Source organism: Callithrix jacchus, chromosome 9 (assembly GCF_049354715.1).
Source record: "Callithrix jacchus isolate 240 chromosome 9, calJac240_pri, whole genome shotgun sequence".
Classification (NCBI taxonomy): domain Eukaryota; kingdom Metazoa; phylum Chordata; class Mammalia; order Primates; family Cebidae; genus Callithrix; species Callithrix jacchus.
Window position 1 is genome coordinate 67,552,899 of NC_133510.1, and position 27,900 is coordinate 67,580,798.

General features: G+C 53.7%; 1 protein-coding gene across 1 annotated transcript; it reads right to left on the reverse strand.

Moving 5' to 3' along the window:
* Nucleotides 1–422: 422 nt before the first annotated feature.
* On the reverse strand, nucleotides 423–17,462 carry ACVRL1 (activin A receptor like type 1). The gene is made up of 10 exons (XM_002752484.6): nucleotides 17,290–17,462; nucleotides 12,477–12,542; nucleotides 11,661–11,912; nucleotides 11,250–11,461; nucleotides 10,946–11,045; nucleotides 10,441–10,587; nucleotides 9,276–9,551; nucleotides 8,515–8,712; nucleotides 4,487–4,617; nucleotides 423–2,959 (listed from the first exon to the last, which is right to left on the reverse strand). The coding sequence occupies exons 2-10, from the start codon at nucleotides 12,535–12,537 to the stop codon at nucleotides 2,825–2,827; spliced, it is 1,512 nt and encodes a 503-aa protein (XP_002752530.1). The 5' UTR covers nucleotides 12,538–12,542; nucleotides 17,290–17,462; the 3' UTR covers nucleotides 423–2,824.
* Nucleotides 17,463–27,900: the final 10,438 nt, after the last annotated feature.

The window sequence follows — 27,900 nt, forward strand, 5'->3', positions numbered from 1 at the left end:
CAAGCCGCTGGTTCGGACGCAGAAAGCTCTTTGCTAGGTGCGGTGTTCGGGGACAGTCCATACAGAACAGCAGGTCGGCAAGCGCACGCACGCTGGCGCCCGGGGGCGGGGAAGGCTGCCCCACCCTGTCGGGAAAGGCCCGCGGTCCCTGCGTGGGGGCGGGAGGCGGCTGCTGGGCAGCCCGCGGCCAGCAGAGGGCGACGTGGCGAGCGCGGCTAGTAGACTGCTCCCAGTTCGGGGTCGGAACTGAGATTTGGGCCCCGGCGGGGATCTGAGCAGGGACGTGAGGAAACTGTGACCTGTGTAAAGGCAAAGCTGGGCATGTATCCTCGGACCCTCTCCAACCCCGACCCCTCTTGTTCTATCTGGACCTCTGCAGCGATGACTACTGCAGAGACATCGATCTGGGAAGACTCCGTAGCTCAAGATTTAACCATGGTTTATTGCAGACCTACTGAGTGTCATGTACGGGCCCAGTGCTCCCACAAACAGTATCTCCAGGTAAGAGAAATGTAATTTCCACCGTGGTACAGCTTCCAGCATTCAGAAGCATGTGCAGACTGCTCTCAGCAATGCCACCTCCTTCACTCCTTGGCCACTGGGCCCCCTTATCTCTACCTGTCCCCGTCACTCCACTTCCTGCCCCAGGCCTTCTGTTAGGGATTTTGCAGCGTTTGGGGAGCTGTGGCTTTCAGTTTCTGGCTGTGGGGTCTCAGGAAGAGTTTTTCCCAAAACCCAGTATTGATAAAATCCTTCAGGAGGGAGATGATTCGTGGACTGGATGGGTTCCAGTGACCAGAGGACGTGCAAACTCTGTTCTAATGATCTGGGAACCCAGCCTGTCCGTTTAGCTTTCTGTTTTCACCCAGTTTCACTTCCTGGTTCCCCGAGCCTTGCACAATGCTGGGAGACAGGCCTGGAAAGGTGCCACCGTGAGAATGGTGGAAGACACACTTAAGATGCCGGCCTGGGGAGGCTGCCCTGGGTCATTACAGCAGGAGCAAAAGAGCATTCTTCACTGCCCTGCCTCTGGGTTAAGGGCTGCCAGGCCAGGTCTTCCCAATCTTGGGGCTGTCCTTGGCCATAGCCTGAGTCCCCACCCCAGCTCCTTATATTCCTCAAGCTCCCCTCCAACCCGCTTCCCTGCACCCAGGGGCCAGGGTAACGTGCTCCATACATGAACATACACCCTTGACATTTCCAAAGGCCAAACTTTCTATGTGTGTCTCTAGAGCCACTGAATTCTCCTGAGACATACTCTCTGGGCCTGACCAGGGGTGTGGGCCTGAACCAGGGACCAGTGAGGGAGCTGGAGGCTTTTTGGATGGAGCCGCATTTCTTTTGAGCCTTGGAAGCCCTAGAGGAAGCCGCCCCACAGTCCTGGGGCAGAGAAGACTATGCCACAGAGAGGGTGAGGGGCTGACTTGTTGGTCAAAAGGCCCAGAGCTGTCTGAGCCCAAGGGTGGCCACTGGCATGGCTTTAAGCAAGAACTGGGGCTTGCAGACTTAGACTCGGAGGTGCTTCAGACACTCCCTGAGTCAAAGTTATTTTCAAACCCACATCTTGAGGCAAATTGCCAGGGGCTGGAGCATAAGAAATAGATGAGACTGAGGAAGTTAGCTCTGATATAGGCTGAAACCTGAGAACTGGAGCGAAAGAAGCCTCAAAGGACTTCAGGACCAAATCTTCCAATATGCAGATAAGAAACAAAGGTCCTGGCTGGGTGCGACGGCTCATGCCTGTAATCCCAGCACTCTGGGAGGCCGAGGTAGGTGGATCACCTGAGGTTGGGAGTTCGAGACTAGCCTGGCCAATATGGAGAAACCCCATCTCTATAAAAAATACAAAATTAGCTGGGCGTGGTGGCACATGCCTGTAATCCCAGCTACTTGGGAGGCTGAGGCAGGAGAATCATTTGAACCCAGGAGGTGGAGCTTGTGGTGAGCCAAGATCTCACCATTAGCCTGGGCAACAAGAGCCAAACTCTGTGTCAAAAAAGAAAAGGAACTAAGACAGGCCTGAGGATCAGACCTGGGTCTCTTGATATCCACTGACCTTCCCTTTGCCATACTTGGCCTCACCATCCTCTCAGTTATTCTGAAAGTCCTGGGCCTTACCCATCTGACTTGTTTTTTTTTCCATTGGCCTGTGATCCTGCCACACCCTCAGCAGGACCTCTTAGGTTTTAATGCCCTAATAAGTCAGGCCCCAGCTCTCCCAGGCAGCTGACATTCAGCAAGCTGTGTTCTTGTTGAGGATAGAGAAAGCCCAAGGCATCATGGAGCTGAGATATAAACCCATGGAGAGAAATGGATGGGCCCTGGCCCTCTGGAGTTTGTGACACAGGCTGAAGCCTGGCGGGGCAGAGTGGGGGCAGAGTGTGTGCCGAGGGCTGGACGGGGCCCTGTGCCACCCTGGCAGCTCTGGTGGAGCAGTGGGGTTGACCAAGGGCAGGGGACAAAGTGCAGGCCCAAGCTCTGAGTCTGGGACTGGGATTCCCTAGCTTGGCATCTGACTCTGGAGCCTCTTTTGCATCCTGTCCTGGGAGTGGTAGGGGGTGCACCCTGCTGGCCGTAGGGGGTGGGGAGAGAGAGCCAGGCGTCAGAGAGCCTGCTGCTTTGAGCAGGCCAGACTGCAGGGGATCAGATTTCAGCCCAGCTGTATTTTTGGCTGGGTGGGCTGGGGCCCGAGCAGGCAGGCGCAGCTGCCCAGAGAGGGGCACCCCCTCCCCAGCACACACCACTTCACACTACCCAGACAGGACACCATCCACTCCCCACCCCCCACCCCGCTGCATGCCAAGAGGAGTCAGGCGCTCCTGGGCTACTGAATCACTTTGGGCTTCTCTGGACTGTTGCTAATTTTCTGTAGTGTCTTCTTGATCCGAAGTGCAGTGAGTCGGGCAGAGGGGTTTGGGTACCAGCACTCCCGCATCATCTGAGCTAGGCCTGAGAGGACCTGGGGGTCAGGAGAGAGATACAGAGGAGAGGAGGCAGGGACATGGGTCAGAGAAGATGGGAAGAAGGAGATGAGGAGGATGGCCAGTAATGGGGAGACATAAATAAGCAGGAGAGAAAGGATGAGAGGAGGGAGATGAGAGCATTAGAAAGGAGAGCAAGAGGAAAGACAAGCAGTAAGAGGGAGAACAGAGGATGACAAAAAATCAAAAATGGAAGAGGAAGGGAGGAGTGTGAGAAAGGAATGGAGAAAGGCAGGTGGGACAGAAAGAGAGAACTCAGATCTTCGGGAGCACTCAAGCCCCCTTGGCAGTGTCTGTGAAACACCTTACCTCCACCCCTACCTCTGCCAAGATTCACGCAAAGGAGCAGAATCTGTAAGCTTGGCGGCTCCCGCATCCCCTCCACAGCCTAAGGCTCCAGTGCAGAGGGCAGTCTCCCAGCCCCTCCACCAGCCATGGCCGGACCCAGTGGACTGTGGAAGTTTGAGCAGTGGGAATGGCCCTAAAAATCCATGTGTTCAGGGAGCAACCCATCCCAGGAAGCTCATCAACCCATTCCAGAGCCTAGGATGAGCCGGCCTCACTTCCCGCTCCTGAAAGAGTATATGTGTGTGTGTACAGGAATGCATACATGTGGCTTTTTGTGGATATGTGTGTTGTACAGAAATGTATGTCTATGTATACATACATGTATCATGTATATAAATATTCATTTTTTCCATAAATATTAGCACTCATTGTGAGCCAGGTACTATGATAGGTAACAGGGATATAAGGGTGAGCAAAAGACACGTTCCTTGTTCTCATGGGGCCAGCAGTCTGGCATATATGCACATGTGTATATATCTGTGACTGCATGTTCAGAAGGATATGTATGCTTGTATGTGTTGATAGATGTATGTGTGTCTTTGTATAAAAGCATGTGAAGTGTTTTGAGAAAAAAACAAAGACAAAAAACAGCAACAAAAATACCACAGTGGCCAGGTGTGGGGGCTCACACCTATAATCCCAACACTTTGGGAGGCTGAGGCAGGAGGATCACTTGAGCCCAAGAGTTTGAGATAAGGTCGAGCAATATAAAAGTCCTTGTCTCTACAAAAAAATGTAAAAATTAGCCAGGTGTGGTGGCATGCACTACACCTGGCTACTGGAGAGGCTGAGGCAGGAGGACTGGTTGAGCCCGGGAGTTTGAGGTTACAGTGAGCTGTGCTTGTCCCAGTGCACTCCAGCCTGGGTGACAAGAGCAAACAAAACTGTCTCTAAAACACACACACGCACAGCCACAGAGAGCCTCTGACTTTTCACAGGGAAGGTGAAGGTTCTTAAAATCCCAGAATGACCAGAGGGCCCTGGGGGCGGGGAGCATAGGCCAGGGTTGAAAGAGGGAGTACCGAGAGAAGTGCCCTAACCAGACACCCAGTGTCTATCTGAGATGAAGCAGAGGCCTCAGACACAGCTTCCTGGGCCCAGAAATCCCTGCTGTGAGCCACCACCCCACGCCATCCTAGTCCCAGCAGAGGCCTCACCGGGTCTGCAGCCAGGCGGTTAGGGATGGTGGGAGTCTGCTGATCCACACACACCACCTTCTTCATTTCCTCAAAGCTGGGGTCATTGGGCACCACATCATAGAAGGGTGGTCTATAGTCCTCCACGATGCCTGGAAATAAAGGATGGATGAGACAATCACTCGGAACCCCAAGGAGGCACAATACCACCCAGAGGAGAGCCTTGCCCACCCTCCATCCCAAGGGCCAGAAACCAGTGGCCTGGGCATGCTACCACTGAGAGGGACACTATAATGTAATAAATGTGTTTCTTTTTTTTTGAGACAGAATTTTACTCTTGTTGCCCAAGCTAGAGTACAATGGCACAATCTCAACTCACTGCAACCTCCACCTCCTGGGTTCAGGCGATTCTCCTGCCTCAGCCTCCCGAGTGGCTGGGATTACAGGTGTGCACCACCACGCCTGACTAATTTTTTGTATTTTTAGTAGAAACGGGGTTTCACCATGTTAGCCAGGCTGGTCTCAAACTCCTAACCTCAGGTGATCTGCCCGCCTCAGCCTCCCAAAGTGCAGGGATTACAGGTGTGAGCCACTGTGCCTGGCCATGAATGTATTTCTAACTAATATTAATGACTGCCATTTGTTTTGCACTTGGCAGGTGCCAGGCATCATGCCGTAAACACTTTACATGCATTATCCCGTTTGTCCTCACCACAGCCCTGTGGGGTGGCTACTTGTATTACCTCCATTTCACAGATGAAGAAACTGATGCTCAGAGAAGTAGGCCCAAGGCCCCACAGCAAAGGCGAAACTCAAACCCATCTGGGATTCCTAGGCCAGTCTTGTTCCAGTCCTGCCTCAGCTGCCTTCCACCCTGTGCCCGGGACTGCACCCAGGCCCCAACTATCACACATGCCTGATAATAATAACACCAAATGTTTACTGAGCACTGTGTGCCAGGTGCTGTCCTAAGAGCTCTGCATGAAATCCTCACAGCAGCCCTATGAGGTAAGTAATACTATTAGCTCCACTTTATACGCCAAGAAAGTAAGGCCAGAGAGTTTAAGAAACTTGTTTAAGACCAACAGATAGTAAGTGACAGGGCTAGGACTTCAGCCCAGAAAGTCTAACACCAAAGCATGTGCTCTTGACCTCCAAGCTGCGCTTACTACCCAGGGCCACATAACATCACCACGGCCTCTGCTGACCCCTGCAGCCAGCACTGGCCCCCTCCTCTTGGTTTCCCAAGTTCACAGTCGTTAGTAGGAGCTTTCTGAAAATAATGCCTGTGGAACGGCAGACAGCCCCGTGCCCCATCCTGTTTCCCAGCCCGAGGCCGCAGGCCATGGCCACACAGGCTACAACCTCCATAGAGCCTTCGCCAGCTGTTCTCCCCATGGCCAGCTTCCAGGCCGGCCCCTGTGCCGCTCGCGCCCTAATCAGTGCTGCACAGAGGCCTGAGTGTGTCTAATGGGCCTTTAATCAGTGCCGGGGTTGACACCAGATTACAGTGTTTATAATGCGCGGCGATTCCGTGTGGGGCTCACGGAGCTTCCCCCTCCGCCCCAGGAGCCTGCAGGCAGCCTCCTCCCAGCCTTTCCTTTCTGGCCTGCCGCCTGGTCCAAGGGGCCTTGGCTTCTTCCAGGTTCCCCTTTCCCCCGGCTCCAGCCTCCTTAGAGCCCACTCTGGCAGTTCATGCCCAGAGTCTTAAGGAATCTAGGCTGGGTGCGATGGCTCATGCCTATAATCCCAGCGCTTTGGGAGGCCGAGGCGGGTGGATCACCTGAGGTTGGGAGTTCAACACCAGCCTGACCAACGTGGAGAAACCCTGTTTCTACTAAAAATACAAAATTAGCCAGGTGTGGTGGCTCATGCCTATAATCCTAGCTACTAGGGAGACTGAGGTAGGAGAATGGCTTGAACCTGGGAGGTGGAGGTTGTGGTGAGCCAAGATCGTGCCATTGCACTTCAGCCTGGGCAACAAAAGTGAAACTCCACCTCAAAAAAAAAAAGGAATCTAAGCCCCTTGTGAGTCAGGGACTGGTGACACCACAGCCTCTGTTTTCAGTTGATGACCACTGAGGACAAAGTCTGGCATGGAGCTGGCTCCTGGTAGATGCTCAGGAAATGAGGACATCCTTGTCCCCAAGAAGCAGGGCTCCAGCCGTATCCTGAGGATTGTCCCCAACCTGTCAGGACTCCTGAAAGTCCCTTACCATGGACAGCCTCCTCAAAGGTTGACAATGCTCCCACTAGTCTGCAGTTCCCACCCACCCCAGGGCTGAGAGAGCACCAACCACAGGGCTGCCCAGGGCAGGTCCCTCTGCTGGCCGAAACCCTCTAAGTCAGAGCCCCCTGTGGCAACCCACAGTCACAGCGAGACAGCAATCAGCAGGCAGTGCAGGCACTCAAGTCCATGCATTGTGTGCCTGAGGAAATCAAGGGCCAGAGAGGGTAAATGCACACAGTGAGGATGACCACTGGCCCAGGGCAGACTGCTCCTGCTGCTGCCTCAAGCCAGCTGTCATTCTGTGCCCCCACCACTCAACTGTAAAATGGGGACAATACAATGTCAGACACTTATTCCATCTACAACAATAACAGACACGAATATTTCGCTCTAGATATTGTTCTTAATACTTGGATTATCTCAACAACTGGAAGTTATTTTTATTCTCATTTTATTTATTTATGTATTTATTTATTTTTGAGGCGGAGTCGCTGTTGTTACCCAGACTGGAGTGCAATGGCGCGATCTCAGCTCACCGCAACCTCTGCCTTCTGGGTTCAAGCAATTCTCCTGCCTCAGCCTCCCGAGTAGCTGGGACTACAGGCGTGCACCACCATGCCCAGTTAATTTTTATATTTTTAGTAGAGACGGGGTTCCACCTTGTTGACCAGGATGGTCTCGTTCTCTTGACCTCGTGATCCACCCGCCCCAGCCTCCCAAAGTGCTGGGATTATAGGCGTGAGCCACCACGCCCGGTCTATTTATTTATTTATTTTTGAGACAGGGTCTCACTCTGTCACCCAGACTGGAGTGCAATGGTGTGATCCCGGCTCACTGCAACCTCTGTCTCTGGGGTTCCAGTGATTCTCCTGCCTCAGCCTCCTGAGTAGCTGGGATTACAGGCATGCACCACCATGCCCAGCTAATTTTTGTATTTTTAGTACAGATGGGGTTTCACCACGTTGGCCAGGCTGGTGTCAAACTCCTGACCTCAGGTGACCTGCCCACTTCGGCCTCCGAAAGTCCTGGGATTACAGGTGTAGCCACCACACCTGGCCTTATTCTCATTTTACAAGTGAGGAAACTGAGGCACAGAGAGGTCAAGTAACCTGTCCATGGACATGGCAAATTCAGGAATAGAATCCAGGAAGTCTGATTCCAAGCCTATGCTCTTAGCCAGTAAGCAATACCACTGCCTTGCCCATACCAAAGAATTAAATAAGCCAGGCACCGTGGCTCACACCTGTTATCTTAGCACTTTGGGAGGCTGAGGAGGGCAGATCACCTGAGGTCAGGAGCTCGAGACCAGCCTGGTCAACATGGTGAAACCCTGGCTCTACTAAAAATGTAAAAAAATTATCCGGGCATGGTGGTGGGTGCCTGCAATCCTAGCTACTCAGGAGGCTGAGGCAGGAGAATTGCTTGAACCCAGGAGACAGGTTGCAGTGAGCAGACATGGTGCCATTGCATTCCAGCTTCAGTGACAAAGTGAGACTCCTTCTCAGAAAAAAAGAATTAAATAAGATAATACACGTAAAGTATACAGAATGGCATCTGGCACATATTTAAGCTCAATCAATATTAGCTGCTATTAATATTTCTGTTATTGTCACATACTCAAGATTTCACAGCCAGACTCACAGATTCCATTATCTGTTTTTAAGGATTATACCTTAAAGAGGTCACTCTGCTGAACTAGCTGGTGAGCAGCATGGAAGGGGTGCCAGGAGGTCTGGATGTAAACATCCCAGGCCATGGGCACTGGCCATAGCAGGCAGCCAATTGCCCTTTTCCTACCCTGTGCAGGGTGGGCCCTCACCATTCACGATGGTCCGGCGGGTGATCTCCCACAGCACCAGGCCAAAGGCCCAGATGTCAGTCCACTTGTAGGACTCAAAGCAGTCCGTGCGGATCCTCTCGTCTAGCACCTCGGGCGCCATGTACCGCTTGGTGCCCACTCTCGGGTTGTTGCCGATGTCCAGATAATCGCTGCCCTGCGAGTGCATCACGGCCAGGCCTGTGGGGATGAGGCCTGTCACTCCTGCCCCTCTCCTGAGCCTTGAGTCCAGGGGGCAGGCAAGGTGGGGACTGGGAGAAACAGTGGGACAGCGAGGGGCAGGCATATGGAGACCTGCAGGGAGATGGGCTGGAAGACAGTGGCCACAGAGAGAACCACCGCCCCAGGTACTCTTTGCTTGTATAGCACTCTCTAGGTTCCCAAGAACCCAGCGAGATGTGAATGGGTAAGGCAGGCGTTATGATACCCACTTCACAGAGCAGACCCGGAGGCCGATAATGGGGAGAGATGTAGTTGGCAAAGCTGGGAAGAGAACCCCGGTTCCCGGCTCCTGCCTCCTTTCTCCCAACTCCTGGAGCCAGGACGGTATGGTGGAAGGAGTCTGGGTTTGAAAAGGGTGTTCAGACAACTCGTGGGGTCTTGTAGAGGAGAACTGAGACAACACGCACCTCTAAGATTTCAAGCGCCAATCATGGTCACCGCCATGGTCTCAGGCAAAGGAGAGGAGAGCGCGCGAGCCCCGCCCACCTGCGAAGGACCCGCCCCTGCCCCGCCCGGCTCACCCAGGTCGGCGATGCAACACTGCAGGTTGCTCTTGACCAGCACGTTGCGGCTCTTGAAGTCGCGGTGGGCGATGGCCGGTTTGCCCTGTGTACCAAAGATCTCCACGTGCAGGTGCGCCAGGCCGCAGGCGGCGGACGTAGCTAGTCTCAGAGCCAGATGGGGCTCCAGCGTCTGTCTCTGCAGAAAGTCGTAGAGAGAGCCGTGCTCGTGGTAGTGAGTGATGAGCCACAGCTGCGTGCTCGAGTTGCGGGAGGTCATGTCCGAGGCGATGAAGCCTGTGCGCAGAAGGGTCGGGTGACTCAGCCAAGGGGCTGGGGCAGAGGGAGGCTGGAGCTGTCAGGGTCAGGGTAGGGTTGGGGGAGAGGGAATTGGCTGGGTCACTGCTAAGCTAGGTGGGGTGGGGGATTGATGTGGCTTAGGTCAGAGACAGAGCTGGAGTCAGAAGTTGGGTCTGGACCTGGCACAGTGGCTTACACCTGTAATCCCGACACTTTGGGAGGCCAAGGCAGGAGGATTGCTTGAGCCCAGGAATTTGAGACCAGCTTGGACAACATCGGAAGACCTCATCTTTACAAAAAAAAAAAAGTTAGCTGGGCGTGATGGCACATGCCTGTGGTCCCAGCTACTCGGGAGGCTGAAGTGGGAGGATTGCTTGAGCTCAAAAGATTGAGGCTGCAGTGAGACTGAGCCACTGCATTCCAGCCTGGGTGACAGAGCAAGACCCTGTCTGAAAAAAATTTTTTTAAAAAAAAGGCTGATTGCAGTGGCTCACGCCTGTAATAGCAACACTTTGGGAAGTTGAGACGGGCAGATCACAAGGTCAAGAAATCAAGACCTTCCTGGCTAAGAGGGTGAAACCATGTCTCTACTAAAAATACAAAACGTAGCTGGGTGTGGTGGTGAGTGCCTATAGTCTCAGCTACTTGGGAGGCTGAGGCAGGAGAATCGATTGAACCTGGGAGGTGGAGGTTGCAGTGAGCCGAGATCATGCCACTACACTCCAGCCAGGCAACAGAGCAAGACTCCATCTCAAAAAAAAAAAAAAGAGGTTGGGGCTGCAGGTGGGCTAGGAGTCCTTTAGGGTTCTGTTGATGTCTGGAGGTCTGGGAACTCCAGCTCGGGAGAATGAAGCCCCGGGCCTTGCACAGCTGGCTCTTCCCTTGCCTAGGATGTTGTCATGTCTGAGCAGCACTGTGTTGTAGATCTCGGTCTCCCGGAACCAGGACTGTTCATCCCTCGAGGAGAAGATCTTGACGGCCACACTCTCACCATGCCACAAGCCCCGCCACACCTCACCATAGCGGCCTTTTCCTGGTGGCCAGAGGGGAAGGCGAGGGTCACACACTGGGCACACAGAGTCCTGGAAGAGCCACCCATCTTAACGCTGTACTGCTTCCCTCCCCCACCCCACCCACCGAAACCCCGACCCTTGGGTTTAACTTAATCCAGACCCGGGGCAGGCCATCCCCTGCTGCCTCTTGTTCCACCCTGGCTCCTGCAGAAAGAAGAACGTCTCCCTGGCCCATCTCCAGCCCACTCCCTGCCCAGCAGAATTCCAATTCTGACCCAGGCCTGGCACTGCCTGTGATTCCAGAAGCAAGAGCTCCCTCACCCCTCCAGGCTCATGGGAGCCCTTGGTCCTCATCCACCAGGCTCACCCACTGCTCACCCACACACTCCACCAGGGCAACCTGCCGTGCCACTGTCCTCTGCACCAGGAAGGGGAGCCCCGAGCCACTCCCTGTGGTACAGTCACTGTCCAGGAGGTCCTGGGGGTATGGAGAGGCCATTGAGAGGCTGCCCCCACCAGCCGCAGCCCCATTCTCCATCCTTGACCTGGGAGCTGCTGCTGGGTCACTGCAAGCTCCTCACTTACCCAGCTCCCCACTGGCTCTAATCTCTGGGTGACTGTTCTGATTCTGCAGTTCCTATCTGCCCCTCTCCACCCTGTGTCCCAGGTCCCAGGGCCATACCCCCAGCATGCTGTCCTCCTGCTCAGACGCTTTCAGGATGAGACTGGACTCTCCCAGCTCGCTGTGCAGGCAGCGTTGCTTCTCCTGCCTCCGCCGGACATGCCACAGGCCCAGGACACCCAGGGCCACCAGGACCAGCAAGGCCAGCACGGGACCCAGGATCAGGGGCAGCTGGCCATCTGTTCCTGGCTGCTCTGAAGGAGTTTGGGTGGCTAGGGGAGGGGGACACTGAGGCTCAGCTTCCACTAGGTCAGTTCCCCCCACCTTGGGCCAGAGCACTCTGCCAGTTAGATCCCAGAGTTCTGTCCCCCACCCCCTGCCCCTTTATTGGCCAGAGCATGAGAGGAAAGAAGGGCAGGAAGGGCAGGGGCCGAGAAGACGGGGAAGGAGTGCTGGAGCAGCTGGACGTACCCTCCAGCACCAGGGACACGTTGTGGTTGCAGAGGTGGCTGTCGCAGCAGTAGTGGCTGACGAACTCAGTGGGGCGCCCCCAGCAGAGCTCCCTGTGCAAGTTCCCGCAGCCCCGATGTTCCTGGGGGTGCCTGCCCTCCTCCCGCACCAGCACCACTGTGCACCAGGCCCCCTGGCAGGTAGGCCCCCTGCAATGTGGGTTCTTACACGTGCAGGTCACCAGCGGGTCCCGAGAGGGCTTCACAGGGTTGCCTGGAAGACACACTGGAAGCTCAGGCACTCTGGGCCTAGCTCTCCCAGGCTGAGCCCCACATCCATTTCTGTCCCACTGGCCCTCTCATCTGACCCCTTGGACAAACCCCTCAAAAAAACTTTGGTCCCTTGCTTCCATCCTCAGTCATCCTTCCCTCAGAGCCCTACCCCCAGGGCAGCTGACACTCTGGAAACAGGCTTCTGTCCCCTCCTGGCTCCTAGGTCCTCCCCTCCCAGTTCTAGGCTGCGCTGGGCCCCCAGTCCCAGCCCTGGGAGCTCTCCCAACCGTGGCCTGCCAACACCCAATCTCCCTCCACCCCACATATAGACTCCCTGCCTAGCCTGACAGAGCCCAGCCTGCAGGTCTGGACCAAGAGAAGAGCAAAGGAGGGCTGGGGTAGCTGGGGGCTGAGTCTAATGGAGCCTCACTGTCCCCCACCCTCCAGTCAAGCTCCTAAGTTCTCCCCAGCTTCTCAAGTTCAGCCCCAGCCAGAGCTGATCTGGGCCCAGATAGCCCTTTCTCTATCCAGGTTCCTGTTTTCTAACTGCTCCCCCAGTACTCACCCTGGGCCACCAAGGCCATCAGCAGCATCAGAAGGTATCTCCTTGGGGAGCCCAAGGTCATGGTCCCTGCAGAGAGGAGCAAGAGAAGTGGAGTAAGAGCTGCAAAATGTGACAGCCGCCAGCCGTGGCTCCCTCCCACCCAGAGGAAATCACAGAGAGTTTTTTTTGGAGGGGAGGCAGGGAGGCCGCCTCCCTACTCCCTGACGCCTGGCTTTGGGGCGGGGCCTGCAGGGGAAGTCCTGGTTCACTTCCCCATGGAAACCATCCTGTTAGAGGTGAAGGGTGGAGAGCCATGTTTAAGTGACTGAGAGCTTGGGGGAACCCCAGCTCTGCACCCCTGCTGCGGAGCTCAGACTGGAGGCAGGTTGGGAGGGCCGCAGGGAGTAACCAGTTGGGGTAGAAGGAGCATCTCTCCAGCAGCTCCCCTTCTGTTCTGTGTCCCTTGCCCACCCCCTCACAGCCTCCACCCCTGCCTACCCTTTCCCAGTGCCCCCCCAGCCCTGGCTGCCTCACACATAAACAGGCTCCTGTCTTCACTTCCTGCCATTCAGGGTCCTGCCAAGTCAGGAACAGGAATCAAGATTGTTTAGATTGGGGTCTGGATAGACCAGACAGGAGTCACGCACAGCCGTGAACTGAGGGCATATTTTCGGGGCAGGCTGCAGCAGCCACAAGGTCTGGAGGGGCTACTTAAATACTTAGTTCCCTGCTTCCCTTAGTTGCTTGTGCCTGGGACACCCACATGACAGAATTCTAGGTGGACATCTTGTGAATCACAAATTCCAGCTCCTTGTTTTCACAGAAGAGAGGATTAAGGCCCATACAGGGAAGAAGACTTGTCTGGGGTCAGACAGGACTCACTGGCACCAGCAGGAGTACAACCCAGGTTTCCAGACTCCTAGTCCCATCCCTACCCAGTGCTGGCAGCCCATGTCTGAGCCCTCAGGGTTGTGACGACCGCGCAAAGCTTGGACGGCGCAGGGTCACGCCACGTGCAGAGGAACCTCTCTGCAGCCTCACAGGAGCATAAGCTCTCTGAGCCGTTCCCTGGCCCCCTTCTCTCTCCTTGCCATCTAGGAAAGGGTGGGGGAGGCCCAGTGATGTGGCAGGGGAAGTGAAACACACTTAGACACTGAATGTTTGACCTTCTATGGCTGACTAGGGTTGAATTTTCCAGAAGTTTGGTGGAGATTGTTGCCTGGAATAATTCTGGTCTAGGATCATCCCCAATCCAGGTCCCACACCAACTAGTGCTTCTGAAGCCACCCAGTCTTCATTTCTCCGAGGTTTAAAACCAGAAGATATGGGTTAAAGCTGCAGCAAGAAGGACCCTGGTCAGACAGCAGCAAGAACTTTCTGAATGGTGGCACATGTGCAGGTGTGTGTGTCTGGGGACTGGATCCTCAGGCACAAGGGAGGAAGACTGTCCTTTGGCATGACGTGGTGAGGCTGGTAGGGCTGGGCATATGGCCACAGAAGCTTCAGAAGGCCTATAGTTTACGAATGGTGCCAAATGAAAACCCAAGACGCTGAGGCGCCGAGGGCAGTATGGCTGGGGGTAGGTGGTGGGGGCTTCTTGGGGCTCTCTAGCTGGTGGCAGCTCTGGCCTTCCTGCCTGGGCTTCCTCTGCCCCAGAGGCCCAGGCTGGGAAAGGAAACAGAGCCCTGGGCTGCTGCAGCTGTGTCCCCAGACTCTGCCTGACCTCCTGCCTCTTGCCCCTCCCGCAGCCAGTGAGGACTCTGGTGAGCACTGTGCGGCGGACTGGAGGTGGGATGGGATGGAGAGAGCGCCCCAGAGGAGCTGAGTCTGCTCACTGGGGTACTAGCAGCAAGCCATCCTTGGCAGCCTGTGCTAGCCCAGGAAGCTGCAAAGGAGAGGGTTTGAGGTGAGAAGAAAAAAGTGACTAACAATAAGGCTCACATCCAGCATCCCTCTAGGACCCTCTGTCCGTACCTCTGCTTCTCTGATGACCATGGCCCTGTCCACCCTCCTTCTACGTTATCACACATCAGAATCACCTGAAGTTCTCAATTAGAAAAGCACATTCACTGGTCTCAACCTCACTCCAGATTCTGATTCAGTCCTGGAACCAGCAAGAAACACACACTTTTTTAGAAGTTCCCCAGGGAGTTCTGCTCCATTTGTGTGGGCACCACTCTTTGAGAAACAGATCCTGCACAACGTGAAGTCTGGTTCCTCTGCTTTCATTTTGCTCTGCAGGGCCCTGCTGGGTAGTGGGAGTGGGATGCAGAGGGAGGGGACACTCACTCCCACCCAGGAACCTCCCCATCTCCTAGAGGAGAAGGGACAGCCGGGGCTAACACCAAAGCCGGGACTTGGTGGCGCTGTGGAGCAAGGCTTGGCTGCGTCTGCAGACCCATCAATGGTCTCATCCTGGGAATATGATGGAGTCAAATTGGAACAGCCCAATGTTTAACTGGGCCCAGTGTGAGGTCAAGTACGGGAGGGTGCTGAGTCCTGACCAGTCCAAACTCAGAGCTGACCCTGTGCAATTTGCCCTGAAACCTGACCGTAGCACAAACAGACTCCTGGGGTCTGGCGGGATCCTTTCACTTCTGAGCAAAACTTTGAGAAAAATCGCCTGCTGACAGAAGCATCACTGTTGTTGGCCAGAAATTACAAACGTTAAACTAATTTCAAACATTAGCTAAACACCATGAAATAATAACAGTTAACCTTCTCTGAGTACTAATTATGTGCTAAGTACTGAACTTTAATGGTTTATCTGATTTGATCATTGCAACAATCCAATGGGGGAAACTGAGGCTCGAAGATGTTAAGTCTCTTGCCTATAGTCACCAAGCGTGTCTTAATAAAGTTAAATTGCTGATAAATCCTTCCTTGGTTGTTGTTATTCCTCCAATTGTTTAGATGAATCCCTCGAAGGAAGAAAAAGACGTGGGTTTTGGTGGACACAAACAAATTGTCCGCTGCTGTTATTAACAGATGCCCTACTTAGATTTGTTTAAATGCAGACAGTGTTTTTGTTTGTTTTTAATTTTTCTTGAGACAGGGTCTTGCTCAGTCACCCAAGCTGGACTACAATGGTATAGTCATAGCTCACTGCAGCCTTGAACTCCTGGGCTCAAGTGAGCCTCCCACCTCAGCCTCCCAAGTAGCTAGGACTACAGGGGTGCAGCACCATGCCCAGTTAATCTTTTACTTTTTGGTAGAGACAGGGTCTCACTATGTTGCCCCAGGCAACAAAGATGGGTTGCTGCCTAGAAATCATCTGATTGCCATAGGCTTCGTCAAAGTTTGAGCCTCAGGTGGGGGGAGCCAGAGTAGTGGCATGCCTTAAAGTTGCTTATCCACCTTTTTCTCCGCAGCACACCTGAAGGACCCACTCCCATCAGTGGCAGTGGCTCAGCACAGCAGTGATTGTCACAGGGCTGGAGAAGCACCATGTCAAGCACAAGCTTCTGGGCTCACTCTGCACTTCAGTAGACCTTATCCCAACAGCAGAGGACCAGACCCAGCTGTTCATATTGGGTTTCCCTCACAATTCATCCATGTGATTTATTAGCCCCTCACAGCAGGGTGATGCAGCAGAACAAGGCTGGAGTTTCAGGTCTCAGGCAGACCACAGGGGCAGCACAGTATAGCACAGAGGTTAAGGTGTAGGCTTTGGACCATGGAGGCTTAGGTTCAAGTCCTGCCTTTGCCACTTAGAGGTATGAGATTTGAGACAAGTTACTTAAACTTTCTGAGGCTAAGGCTTCCCATCATATGTAAAATGGGAATAATAACAGTGTTATCTCATAGGTAAAATGTAGTAAGATTATTTAGCAGAGTACTAAGTAGTACACAGTAAGCACTTAAATGTTATCAAGACCCCAACCATGCCATTTACCCCACTATCCAAGGAGCTTCGGAGAAGTTATTCAAGTCTGTTTCCTTTCTGTAGGATGGGCATAGTAACCCCTTTTCCACTAGGTTGTGGCCAGGATTACATGAGAAAAAACATATCTAAGTGTTTACTAGTAAGTAATCAATCAATGATAGCTATTTCTAACAAACCAATGAAATGGGAGGACAGGCGAATGGACAGGTATTAGGACAGACCCTGACTCAGCCAGCAGGTGCCCATCAATAGAGAGGGTGAGAGCAATTGTCCATGATGCCCCCATCCTTGGAGAAGGAAAGAGGAGCTGGGGCAGCCAGACCAGCCATGGGTTTCGCCGCACTGGCCTCCAGGACAGGTGGGAAATCTGGGGTCCCAGCCTGGAGGGAGACTGGGATCGCCTTTGGCTGGGATCCTGAAGGAAGGCCGTGGCATGGAGATGACCTGAGGATGCAGGGCTGGGGTGAGGCTCGTGGATTGTAGTGATAGTGTCAGATTCCTGAAGCAAACAGCTGCAAGGGCTGGTCTGGGAAAGGTGAGCTCTGCGGGGAGGCTCACCAGCTGTGGACGCGGGCATTCACTCCAGGTCCACCCAGAGGCCTGGCAGAACGTGTGATCCCTTCTATGTGAGTAGAGCAAGACATGAATCCCTCTGCGCATTTTATGGAGAGGGTAGGAGAATAGAGAAGTGATGTGACTGAAGCCAGGTCACCCGACTAGAGCCAAGTTTCTGATTTCCAGTCCGGTCTCGTCCAGCTCCCTCCAAGTCTCAGGTAGGGTCACCGGCAGCTGTGCGCAGTCAGCCAGGGGCAGCTTGCGTTCCTGATGACCTGGGACTGATCCTACTGCGACCACTCTGCGGGGACTCGGGTCCGCCCGAAGGAAGGGCCCACGGAAGCGGGGGTGAGGCCGCCCGCCACCCGGTCCCGCCCGCGGACCTCGACTCACCTCTGGGCCCGCTCTGCTGGTGGCGGGGCGCGAGCCTGCCGGCCGGGGCCACCTCCCCTCCACCGCGCGGCCACGGGTGCACGGCGAAAGCTGGACGGCGGGCCGGGTCCGGGCGCGGCTGGAACCGGGGAGGGGCTGGCTCGGCGCCGCTGGCCCTGCGGCCTCCCGGGACTGGAAAGGGGGCTGGAGCAAAAATATTTCTTATTCCAGCGTCTTCCTGCCTGGCCCGGCTCCACCACTCCCTCTTAATAAACCGTTTCCTTATTGCCCAACTCGCTGACTGGCCGCCGCTCGCCCCTCGCTGGGGCTGCAGGACCAAGACCCTCCCCCGCGCCGCTCCCAGCCCCCCGGCGCGGCCGCCCCTCCCAGCCGCCCGCAGCTCCTGGATCCGCTGACCCGCGCCGGGAGCCAAGCCTCCCACATCCGCCTCCCCGAGGGGGCGGGCCTTGGACTCGGTCCGTGAGGGTCCCGTGGGGGTCCCGTGGGGTCTGCGCCCACAGCTGTGGGAGCTAGAGCCAAGACTGTAGGCAACGTCTGGCGGCGGGAGTAGTGGGTGGGGGTAAAGGGCGGTCGGCTCACAGTAGCCAAGGGGCTGCCTGGAATCGGGGCGCGGGGAAGGGGCCACCAAGGAAGGGAGAGGCCGGGGTGGGACAGGGAGGGACACTACCTGTCCTTACCCCACCCTCAGTCCGGGGTCCTCGGTCTAGGAGGCTCGGAGCAGTGAGCGTAGAGTTTGGAGCTAGCAAAAGTTCAGATAAATTTTGGCTCCGCTCTCGAGAACTCCCTATTTGGCCCAAATCCTTCAGTCTCCTCCCTCAGGCCCCTTCATCCCCCATTTGTCCCCTCCTCTCTTCAGCAGCCTCTCCCCATTGGTGCTCAGCACAGGGGTATACAGGCCCAGAGGGAAGGCCTGGGGTTAGCCCTGAGGATGGTTGGTGCCCTTCCTTGCTGCTGTGCAGCTGGGTGACAAAGACACCCCTGCTCCCCCACGGACAGTCAGAATGGAGAAACACGTTGGGAGCTGCCTTGGACCTTCCCCTTCCAGGCGGGGCCCCCACCCCAGCAAATGGAACTTTAGATAGAGGTGGGGAACTGGGCCTCTCTGGAATACTGCTGACACAAGGCAGCTGGGGAGGGAAGCAGAATGGCTTCACACTGGCAGGGGAGGGGGACACAGACTCTTCCTCCTGGTGCCCCTGCACCGGCTGGGAGCACTGTCCTTACTGCCTTGCTTTGCTGCAACCGTCTGAGCACCTGCAGGACCCTGACCTTAGTCCTAGCCTCCTGGTTATCCACAGGGACTCTGAAGTCAAACTACCTACTAGGAATCCAGGCTGGTTGTGTTACCGTAGGCTAGTGAGCTAGTGACACCTCTCCATGCTTCAGTCCCCCATCTGCTAAATAGGCATAGTAAACGGTGCCAGCCTCATAGGGTGGTTGTGAGAATAGAAGGAAATGATGCTTATCTCAGCTCATGGCAAAGATGCTGGCTGGCTGAGCCTGACTCAGAGGAGGCCCTCAATGAAGGCATTTGTTAATTAAATGAATAAATGAAAAGGCTGGGGAGGGGGTGGCCTCAAAGATACTTAGAAAGATGTGGGTATTAGAAGCAGGAGTAGGTGGACCTCTAAGGTGTCTTGCTCTAATATGGGGATTCTGCAAGATGAGCCAGGGACCCCTCCCCCACCGACTTTTGACAGGAATAGAGGCTGGGGGAGATAATGGCTAAAGGCTCAGGCAGGCATCAATTATTGACTGACCTCACTTCCTCTGCTGAAGCCCCACCCCCCACCCTGCAGCTGCTTCACAAGTTGTGAATTCCCAGAACCCTGACACACCCAAATTTCAGTGTCAGGACAGAACTGTGTCCTGAGGCCAATAGGAAGTACTATGGGATTACGATATCTGCTCTTTCAGATTATAGTGGCCACTTGGGATCTCTATGAGCTGGAGAACTGGGAGCCTGGCTGCAGGTCTGTCTTTCACACTCCCTCCCTCCCCCTGCTCTGCTATGGCTTCTGGTCAACCTTTTCCTCTCCCAGCTGGTGAATCTCTGTCCTGGGAAGCGAGAGTGGGGGCTTCCAGAGGGAAGTTTTCAGTCTGAGAGGCACACTGAGCACAGAAACTTCAAGATGGACAACAGCTGAGAGTCACTTCTGACAGTCAGTGCGGGATGGAAGACTATCTGGACAGAGTTTGTGAAATAGATAAAAATAGAGTACATTTTGGGAGCTGGAAGAGAGGACCTGGGGGGCTGGGGACTGTTCATCAGTGCTGGAGTCTCCCCCACCTCCCCGGAGCACTAAGGCCTCTGGACCCTGACTGGTGCTCTTTGAGGCTCTTGTGAACCCCATGGCTTCTAAAGCACACAGAGATCCTGGGGGAAGTGTCAGAGTTAGAGACTCAGAGTTGGAGAAAGCGCTGGAGAATCATCCCAATGAGAAAAGGGAAAAGGAATTACGGAGTGTGTCCAAGTCTACAAGAATTAATGACTCAGAGGGACCAGCTGTTCCCCATATTCAATGAGGACAGAACAAGAGGAAACAGGCCCAAAGGACGAAGATTTAGATTTAGATACTCAGAAGGATTTCCCAACAGTGCCGGAAGCAGAGGCCTGGAGATTCTGTGTGGGGTGAAACTTCAGAAGATTCTCATCAGTGGAAGGCGGGTGACATGAATCTGTCAGGAAGGCAGGGCAATGGACACCTTGACCTTTCAGGACCAGCTATGAGTATTACGTTCAAGGATCATTCTTTTTTTTTTTTTTTTTTTGAGACAAAATCTCACAGTTTCACCCAGGCTGGAGTGCAGTGGTGTGTTAAATACAGTGAGTTCTAAATTTCTCTTCAAAGAATCAGTGTGTCAGTATGTTCAGTTCTTTGTTCTCCATTTGAAAGTTTAACTTCCTCATTCTCCTCATCCCCTTGCCCCTAGTTTCAGTAAACAACTTTTCTATCAGTTCCAATCAGTAGTTGACATCTGTTCCCCTGGTCACCTGCTCTGTCCTGAGTCACCCTGGTCACCTGCTCTGTCCTGAGTCACCTTGGTCACTTGCTGTGACCTGAGTCACCTTTAGTCACCTATTCAGTAACCTTCTTACCTGCTGAAACTGCTCACTCCGCCACTCTGGCTTGTACCCCTGCTCTCTTTAAAATAACCAGTTGGAATTAGCTTAGACCGTGTGGTCTAACCCTAGCCAATAGGGGAATGACAAAGCAGTAGGGGCTACCTGCATCAGGGATAAGAACCCCTTTCCCTCCCTTGTTCAGGTGTGCTCTTGCTGTTGCTCTATCAGCAAGATGCACCCTTCTATAGAAGTAAAATGCCTTGCTGAGGAAATTTATATTCAAGTGCTATTTCTTTTGCGGCACCAGAAAATTTGCTTCTAACAGGCTCTCAGGTCTGCCTCCCGGGTTCAAGCAATTTGTCTGCCTCAGCCTCCCAAGTAGCTGGGATTACAGGTGCATACCACCACGCCTGGCTAATTTTTGTATTTTTAGTAGAGACGGGGTTTCACCATGTTGTACAGGCTGGTCTCGAACTCCTGACCTCAGGTGATCCACCCACCCCAGCCTCCCAAAGTTCTGGGATTGCAGATACCAGCCACTGTGCCCAGCCTTAAGCATCACTCTTGTTACTAGGGTGGGGCTAGCTTCATGGGGTGTGACCTGTGCAGACGAATAGGGCCCCATGCTTGGTTTAATGTTCTGTTGTTGTCATCTTAAAACTCTTAATAATATTCTTAATGGTGTTTGAACAAAGGGCTCTGCATTTTCATTCAGCATGGGGCCTCACAAATTATGTAGCTAGTTCTGCACCAGTGAGAGTAAGGAGAAACAGCAAGGGAGGAAAACTAGCAGGGCGTGAGATGGGCTTTGTTCCACTGAAACTGCAGGATGGGAGAATTTGATCGACGACCTAGGGATTTTTTAAACACAGGAAACGTGAGAACAGTAGAACAGGGTACCCAAGGAGGAAGAACTGTGGGTCTCCTTTAGTGGAGAAGAGGGACAGACGTCTGTAAATTCCATGTATTCCAACACATAGGGGAGATGATCTGTTTTGTAGGTAGAATGGAGTCTGGGTTTGCCTGGAGGAAAAGGCAGAAGAGATGACCCAGGGTCTTCTTCAGCTCAGGGCAGAAAACAACATGATGCCCTGAAATAGCGTAAGCCGTGGGACATGGGGCCTGGGTTCCAGGCCCTAATCATTTCTCTGGGCTTCAGTTTCTTACTCTTCCTCCTAAACTGAAGGGTTTAGATCAGGCAGTCTTGAAGGTCCTTGCCTGCCTTATATACTCTCTTTTGGCTCTAAGATTCGGGAATACTACCTGGTCCCAGACATGGTCACTGGAAGAACTCAAGTAAAAAGACAGTTTGGCTGCTGCCTGGTTTTGGGGAGGATGGGGGCAGCCAGCGCTCTGCCTGACAACTCAGGAAGAGGCTGGCAGATTCCCAGACTTTGAGCCGCCACGTTGTCTTCCTCTTCCTCTCCGGCTCTCCAGATCTCCTCCAGATGGACTTGTCCACTCCTCGCCCACCCCAAGCCCCCAGGATGACCATTCTCAGGATGGAGCCCCTTGAAGGGATGGCATGTCAGGGCAGGAGAGTCTTGGGGTTGGATGGGACCCAGACAATGGCATGGAGATGGGAGGCCTGAAGCCTGGTCTCTGTGGAGAAGCTGTTTCAGCACAATGCAGTGAGCTCCGCATTGCCCCTCCCTGCAGGCTTCCGAGAGGCTCTAGCTGCCACCCTCCAAACTGGCCTCAGCATTGAGGAAGAGGAGAGTTAGTGGAAAGAGCTCAGACTTGGAACACCTGTGTGTGAGCCTCAGTTTTCATACCTGTAGGAAAGGGTTGATAATTCCTTCTCTGCCAGATTCTCAAGCTAAGCAAACTATGTGCAAAAGCCCTCGACCAGCCAGCTGTAAAATCCACAGGGACACTGTTTGATGTGGAGGGAGGGGGCAGAGGTGTGGAATAGGAGGAAGGGCACTGAACCAGGAGTCAGGGGACTTGAGGCTTGACAGTGGAGTAGCCTCTATTTCCTTGTCTGCTTAAAGATGAGTAATACATATTGCCCTTTCTACTACTGGCTACATGAGGGGTTACGACACAGATGGATACAGCCCCTGAAGAGGCTGCAAGGGAGGAGGCAGCCATTTTGAAAAAAAATTAAAAGAGGGAGGTGAGGGGTAAGAAAAAAAATCTTGAAAAAAAAAAGAAAAAAAAATTAAAAGAATCCCAAAAAGTTCAGAGTAAAATAAATACAACTTTGCAGAAGAGTTTATTTATTTATTTTTTTGAGACAGAGTTTTGCTCTTGTTGCCCAGGCTGGAGTACAATAGTGTGATCTCAGCTTACTGCAACCTCCACCTCCCAGATTCAAGCGATTCTCCTGCTTCAGCCTCCCGAGTAGCTGGGATTATAAGCATATGCCACCACACCCAGCTAATTTTGTATTTTTAGTAGAAACAAGGTTTCTCCATGTTGGTAAGGCTGATCTTGAACCCCCGACCTCAGGTGATTCGCCCACCTCAAGCATCCCAAAGTGCTGAGATTACAGGCGTGAGCCACTGCTTGCAGAAGAGTTTATAATGAGAAGCAACTGCACGCATCCCCAGACCTCATTGCTGGGGCCAACCCTTGTCTCAAAGCTCCAGATAGTAGTTTTTCTGACATTTACTTCAGCAAACCCTCGGTAATATGTATGTGTGCACTGCTGTTTCTAGATTTAAAAATTTCAGGATTTAGATCATTTCGATTCTCTCCCTCTATTTTTTTTTCTTTGATTTGGGGTCTCACTCTGCCACCCAGAATGGAGTGCAGTGGCGAGGTCATGGCTCACGGCAGCCTCAAACTCTCTGGCTCAAGTGATCCTCCCACTTCAGCCTCCCAAGTAGCTGGGACTACAGCCATGCACCACCATGCCCAGCTAATTTTTTAATTATTTGTGGAGATGAGGTCTTGCTTTGTTGCCCAGCTGGCCTTGAACTCCTGGGCTTAAGTGATCTTTCCACCTTGGCCTCCTCGCCCGATAATAATATAATTGCTGATTATAGCCACCAGGTGTGATGGCTCAGGCTTGTAATCCCAGCACTCTGGGAGGCCGAGGTGGGTGGATCACAAGGTCAGAAGTTCGAGGCCAGCCTGGCCAACACAGTGAAACCCTGTCTCTACTAAAAATACAAAAATTGGCTGGGTGTGGTGGCAGGTGCCTGTAATCCCAGCTACTCAGGAGGCTGAGGAAGGGGAATCACTTGAACCTGGGAGGCAGAGATTGTGCCTTTGACCTCCAGCCTGGGAGACAGAGTGAGACTCTGTCTCTAAATAAATAAATAAATAAATAATTTAAGTAATATACCCCAACCTCCAGTTCCTATCTATATAATATTACAAATTATCTCTCTCTCTCTCTCTTTTTTTTTTTTTTTGAGATGGAATCTTGCTCTGTCGCCACGGTGGAGTGCAGTGGCACAATCTTGGCTCACTGCAACCTCTGACTTCTTGGTTCAAGTGATTCTCTTGCCTCAGCCTCCCAAGTAGCTGGGACTGCAGGCACGCACCACCATGCTCAGCTAATTTTTGTATTTTTAGTAGAGATGAGGTTTCACCAGGTTGGCCAGGATGGTCTTGATCTCCTGACCTCATGATCCACCTGCCTCGGCCTCCCAAAGTGCTGGGATTATAGGCGTGAACCCCCGTGCCCGGCAGAAAGTATCTCTTGACTCTACTGATTGAGGATAGGAGAACCCTGCCCTTCCCTGAGCTGCAATGAGGGAAGACATGTCAATTACCTGAGATGAACGGTCTTGTTATGGGGGTGTTCAGTTGAAACTCCTGATGGCAGAGATGCTCTGAGGGCCATGCTGAGCATTCCAGATGGCATAGGAGTTCCTGGAGGCATCAAGTTTTCCCCACTCTAATGAACAGAAAGGCCTGCGTTTGAGTTTACTTGGATGAGGAAGGGCAGAGTTGACTGGCCAGGGGGTGGGAGCCTGGCAGGCCTTTCGTGGTATGGAGGGAACCCTTACTGCCTGGAGAGAGTGTTTGAGGGGTTAAGGTGACCATTCCCTAGTGTGAAGGGCTTGGTATTTGGACCAGAAAAGGTCCCCCGCATCTGAGAGTAGGTAATGGCCTTAGCTGGGAAAGAATGTTTGGAAGAGGGGGCTGCATGTCTGGGCGAGGTCAGAGCCAGCGGGATTTCCTTCAGTTCCAGCCACTCCAGTGGGTGGGACCGGATTGCTCGTTCTGGACAGAGGAATATGCCTTTGTTTCCAGCTGGAGGGGAAATGCCATAGATCCTGCCCCGTTCCCACCCCTCCAGCATCCGTGCCCAGGCTCTGCCCTTCCCAGAGGGCCTGGGACTGAGAGCCCTCAGCTGAGTGCTTATCTCCAGGACCCCCAAATCCACAGGCCTCTGCCCCTTGTCCCCCCAAAAGCAGGGCACTGGCATGGATGTAGGAAATAGGGGTCAGGGGTATCCAAGGCAGGTCTGGAGCAAGCAGGAATAAAGAAAGAGTGAGATTTAGACCAGTTCACTGCTCTCCTTTCCCTTGGAGGGATGGTGGCTCTTTGCAGTTAAGGAGGACACCCAGCTCTGCAGGGAGGACTTCAGGGCAGGACCTGGGCCCCCCTCAGCACCCCAACTCCTGCTCAGATAGATGGACCCTGAAACTCTAACCATGGTCACACAGGCAATTTTTGGAGCTGGATGGCTGGGGCAATTGGATGCAGTGTTTCGGGGCAGAGGGGCAGAGCAGGGCATGGGCCAGGAATCTAGGAAAGAGGGGCCTTGTTTTCACTTTCTGGTCAGTGAATGTTTGTGCACCTGTGTGACCAAGTGTATATATGTGTGCCTGCATGTGAGGCCTCGCTACGTGCAACTGGGTGTTTGTGGGCCAGTGGGGCTGCATAGATGTCTGTGCCCGTGAGCCCTTCGCTGACAGCTTGTCTGCATGTGTCTGTCTAACCATCTGGAGTAGAAGTTGGCAGGAGCGGGGGTGTTGAGGAGAGCCTAAGCCTTGTCCTCAAGCCCTCTTCTTCAGATCTGGATATTTTCCTTAGCAATGGAAAGCCAAGGTCTCCCTGAGGGAAAGGAGAGAGGAGAGCAGGTGGAAACTTCTGTATGAGCTGTGGGCACATGGGTCTCTCTGGGTGTGACCAGCTGAGATCTGATAGGTGGAAGGTCCAGACAGGCCAGGGTAAGGGTGTGCTGGCCTAGTGGTGTGGTGGAAGACGCTGTGTGGTCCCAACCATTTGGAAAGTGTGTCTGCTGGAGAGGAGCATCCTGTCCAGGTTCCCCAGTATGGAGAAAAGAGGACACAGACCAGTGAGTCCCCACCTGTCCTCTGTCCTCCCATATATATGTATTCCCTTGCCTTCTCCTGGCAAGGGGTTTCCTGGGGCATGCCCTGGAATGCCCACTGCCAGTCCATGGATAAGAGCAGCCCCTGAGAGAAGGAAGGAGATGATAAAGTCCCCCTGAGCATCCGGGACCTTAGAGGAGCCTGAACAAGGTTATTCCCTGTGCACATGTTTTGAGCCTGCAATGGGCCCCATGCTGAGCCAGGGGCTAGGAACACAGACATGGTCCCTGCCCACACAGGAGTGAGTAGGGTTCCCCTGGAGTCCCCACAAGCCTGGCTGACATCCCAGTATGTGTCAGGACAGCCAACCCTGCAGTCCCAGGTGGAGAGCACCCTGCCTGCCAGGTGGGGGGTGGACACATGCACACTCCAGGAGCAGCTCCTCCATCCGCCAGCACTGCAGTGATGAGGTGGGCTGGGAGTGGGCCTAGGGTGGGGGAGGCAGAGATGTGTGTTTTCATTTCCTGGGCCACCAGAATAGCATCCTAGAAACACAGGGGAGGCCATGGGGCCCCAAGGACACATCCACCAGCCTCCTCCACGGAGCTGCACCCTGGGCTGTTTCCTCACCTGCTGCTGCTCAGGTACAATCCCAGGCTGCTGTTGCCGCAACGTGCCAGGTGATGCCCAGTGCCTCTCACACCCCTCACTGCTCCGGCTACAGACAGCCCTGGGCGGCAGCGATTGTGGTCTCATCATCTGATGTCGCACATGAGGTGACTCAGGGTGGGAGAGGCAGAGACAGGACTGAAACCCAGGTGGGCCCAACTCCAAAGGCTTTGCCATGGCCCACTTTCTGCATGGACAGTGGCTTCACCATGGGTTTCTTGGCCTCTGCTGACAGGGACTGAGTTTGGAAGCCTCAGGAGCTGTGATGAGGGAGGAGGAGGCTGGGATGTTAGAGGAGAGGGTGACTTTGGGAGACACAGGCAGAGCAACTCCAGGCCTGGAGGCCTCTCTTCCTCTGACGAGCCTAAAGATGTCTTGGGAGGAGGAGGCAAGGCTACTGTCAGGACCTATTAGAGGATTAGAAAGAAGTGGCTCAGCCTGGGAGGGGGAGTTGCCGGAGTGAAGTCCGGGGACCCTAGCTGCCCTGGAGAGGGCCGGGGATTGGAGGGGTGGGTCTTCTCCAGGCAGAGAGGCTCCCTCTGCTGGAAAACATGCTCCAACCTGGAATCCAAGAATTACCATGGGTTCCACTAGATCCACCCAGCCAGAACAGAGGGGCGAAGTGAACCACAGAGGACTAGTTCCCTGGCCTTGGAGGTACAGTGGTCGCCCCTGAGCAGGTTGGAGGTAGAGGGAGATGCTCAAAGAATCCGAGGAGCCCTGACTGTAGGCAGATGCCACATGCTGCAGTGGAATGAGCACAGGCTTTGGAATCTCACAGATGAGCTCCAAGCACTGCTTTGCCGCTTACCAACTGGTGACACTGAGCAAGTTGCCTAACCTTCATAGCCTCAATTTCCTCAACTGCAAAATAGGAAAGCTGAGCAGATTAAATAAGAAAATGGAGGCGAGGCTGGGTGACTTATGCCTGTAATCCCAGCACTTTGGGAGGCTGAGGCGGGCGGATCACCTGAGGTCAGGAGTTTGAGACCAGCCCGGCCAACATGGTAAAACCTCCTCTCTACTAAAAATACAAAAATTAGCCAGGCATAGTGGCACATACCTGTAATCCCAGCTACGCGGGAGGCGGAGGTTACAGTGAGCTGAGATCAAGCCACTGCACTCCAGCCTGGATGACAGAGACCAGACTCCATCTCAAAAAAAAAAAAAAAAGAAGAAAAGAAAATGGGCCAGGCATAGTGGCTCATGTGGTGGCACACAGATCGCTTGAGGTCACGAGTTCAAGACCAGTCTGGTCAACCTGGTGAAACCTCATCTCTACTAAAAACACAAATTGACCAGGCATGGTGGCACATGTCTGTAGTCCCAGTTACTCGGGAGGCTGAGGCAGGAGAATCGCTTGAGTCCAGAAAGTGAAGGTTGCAGTGAGCCGAGATCACGCCACTGCACTCCAGCCTGGGTGACAGAGAGAGACATCATCTTAAAAAAAAAGACCGAAAGAAAAGGGACATTAGATAAAACTTAAGAAAATCTGGGCTGGGCGCAGAGTGGCTCATGCCTGTAATCCCAGCACTTTGGGAGGCCGAGGCGAGTGGATCATGTGAGGTCAGAAGTTGGAGACTAGCCTGGCCAACACGGTGAAACTCCGTCTCTACTAAAAGTACAAAAATTGGC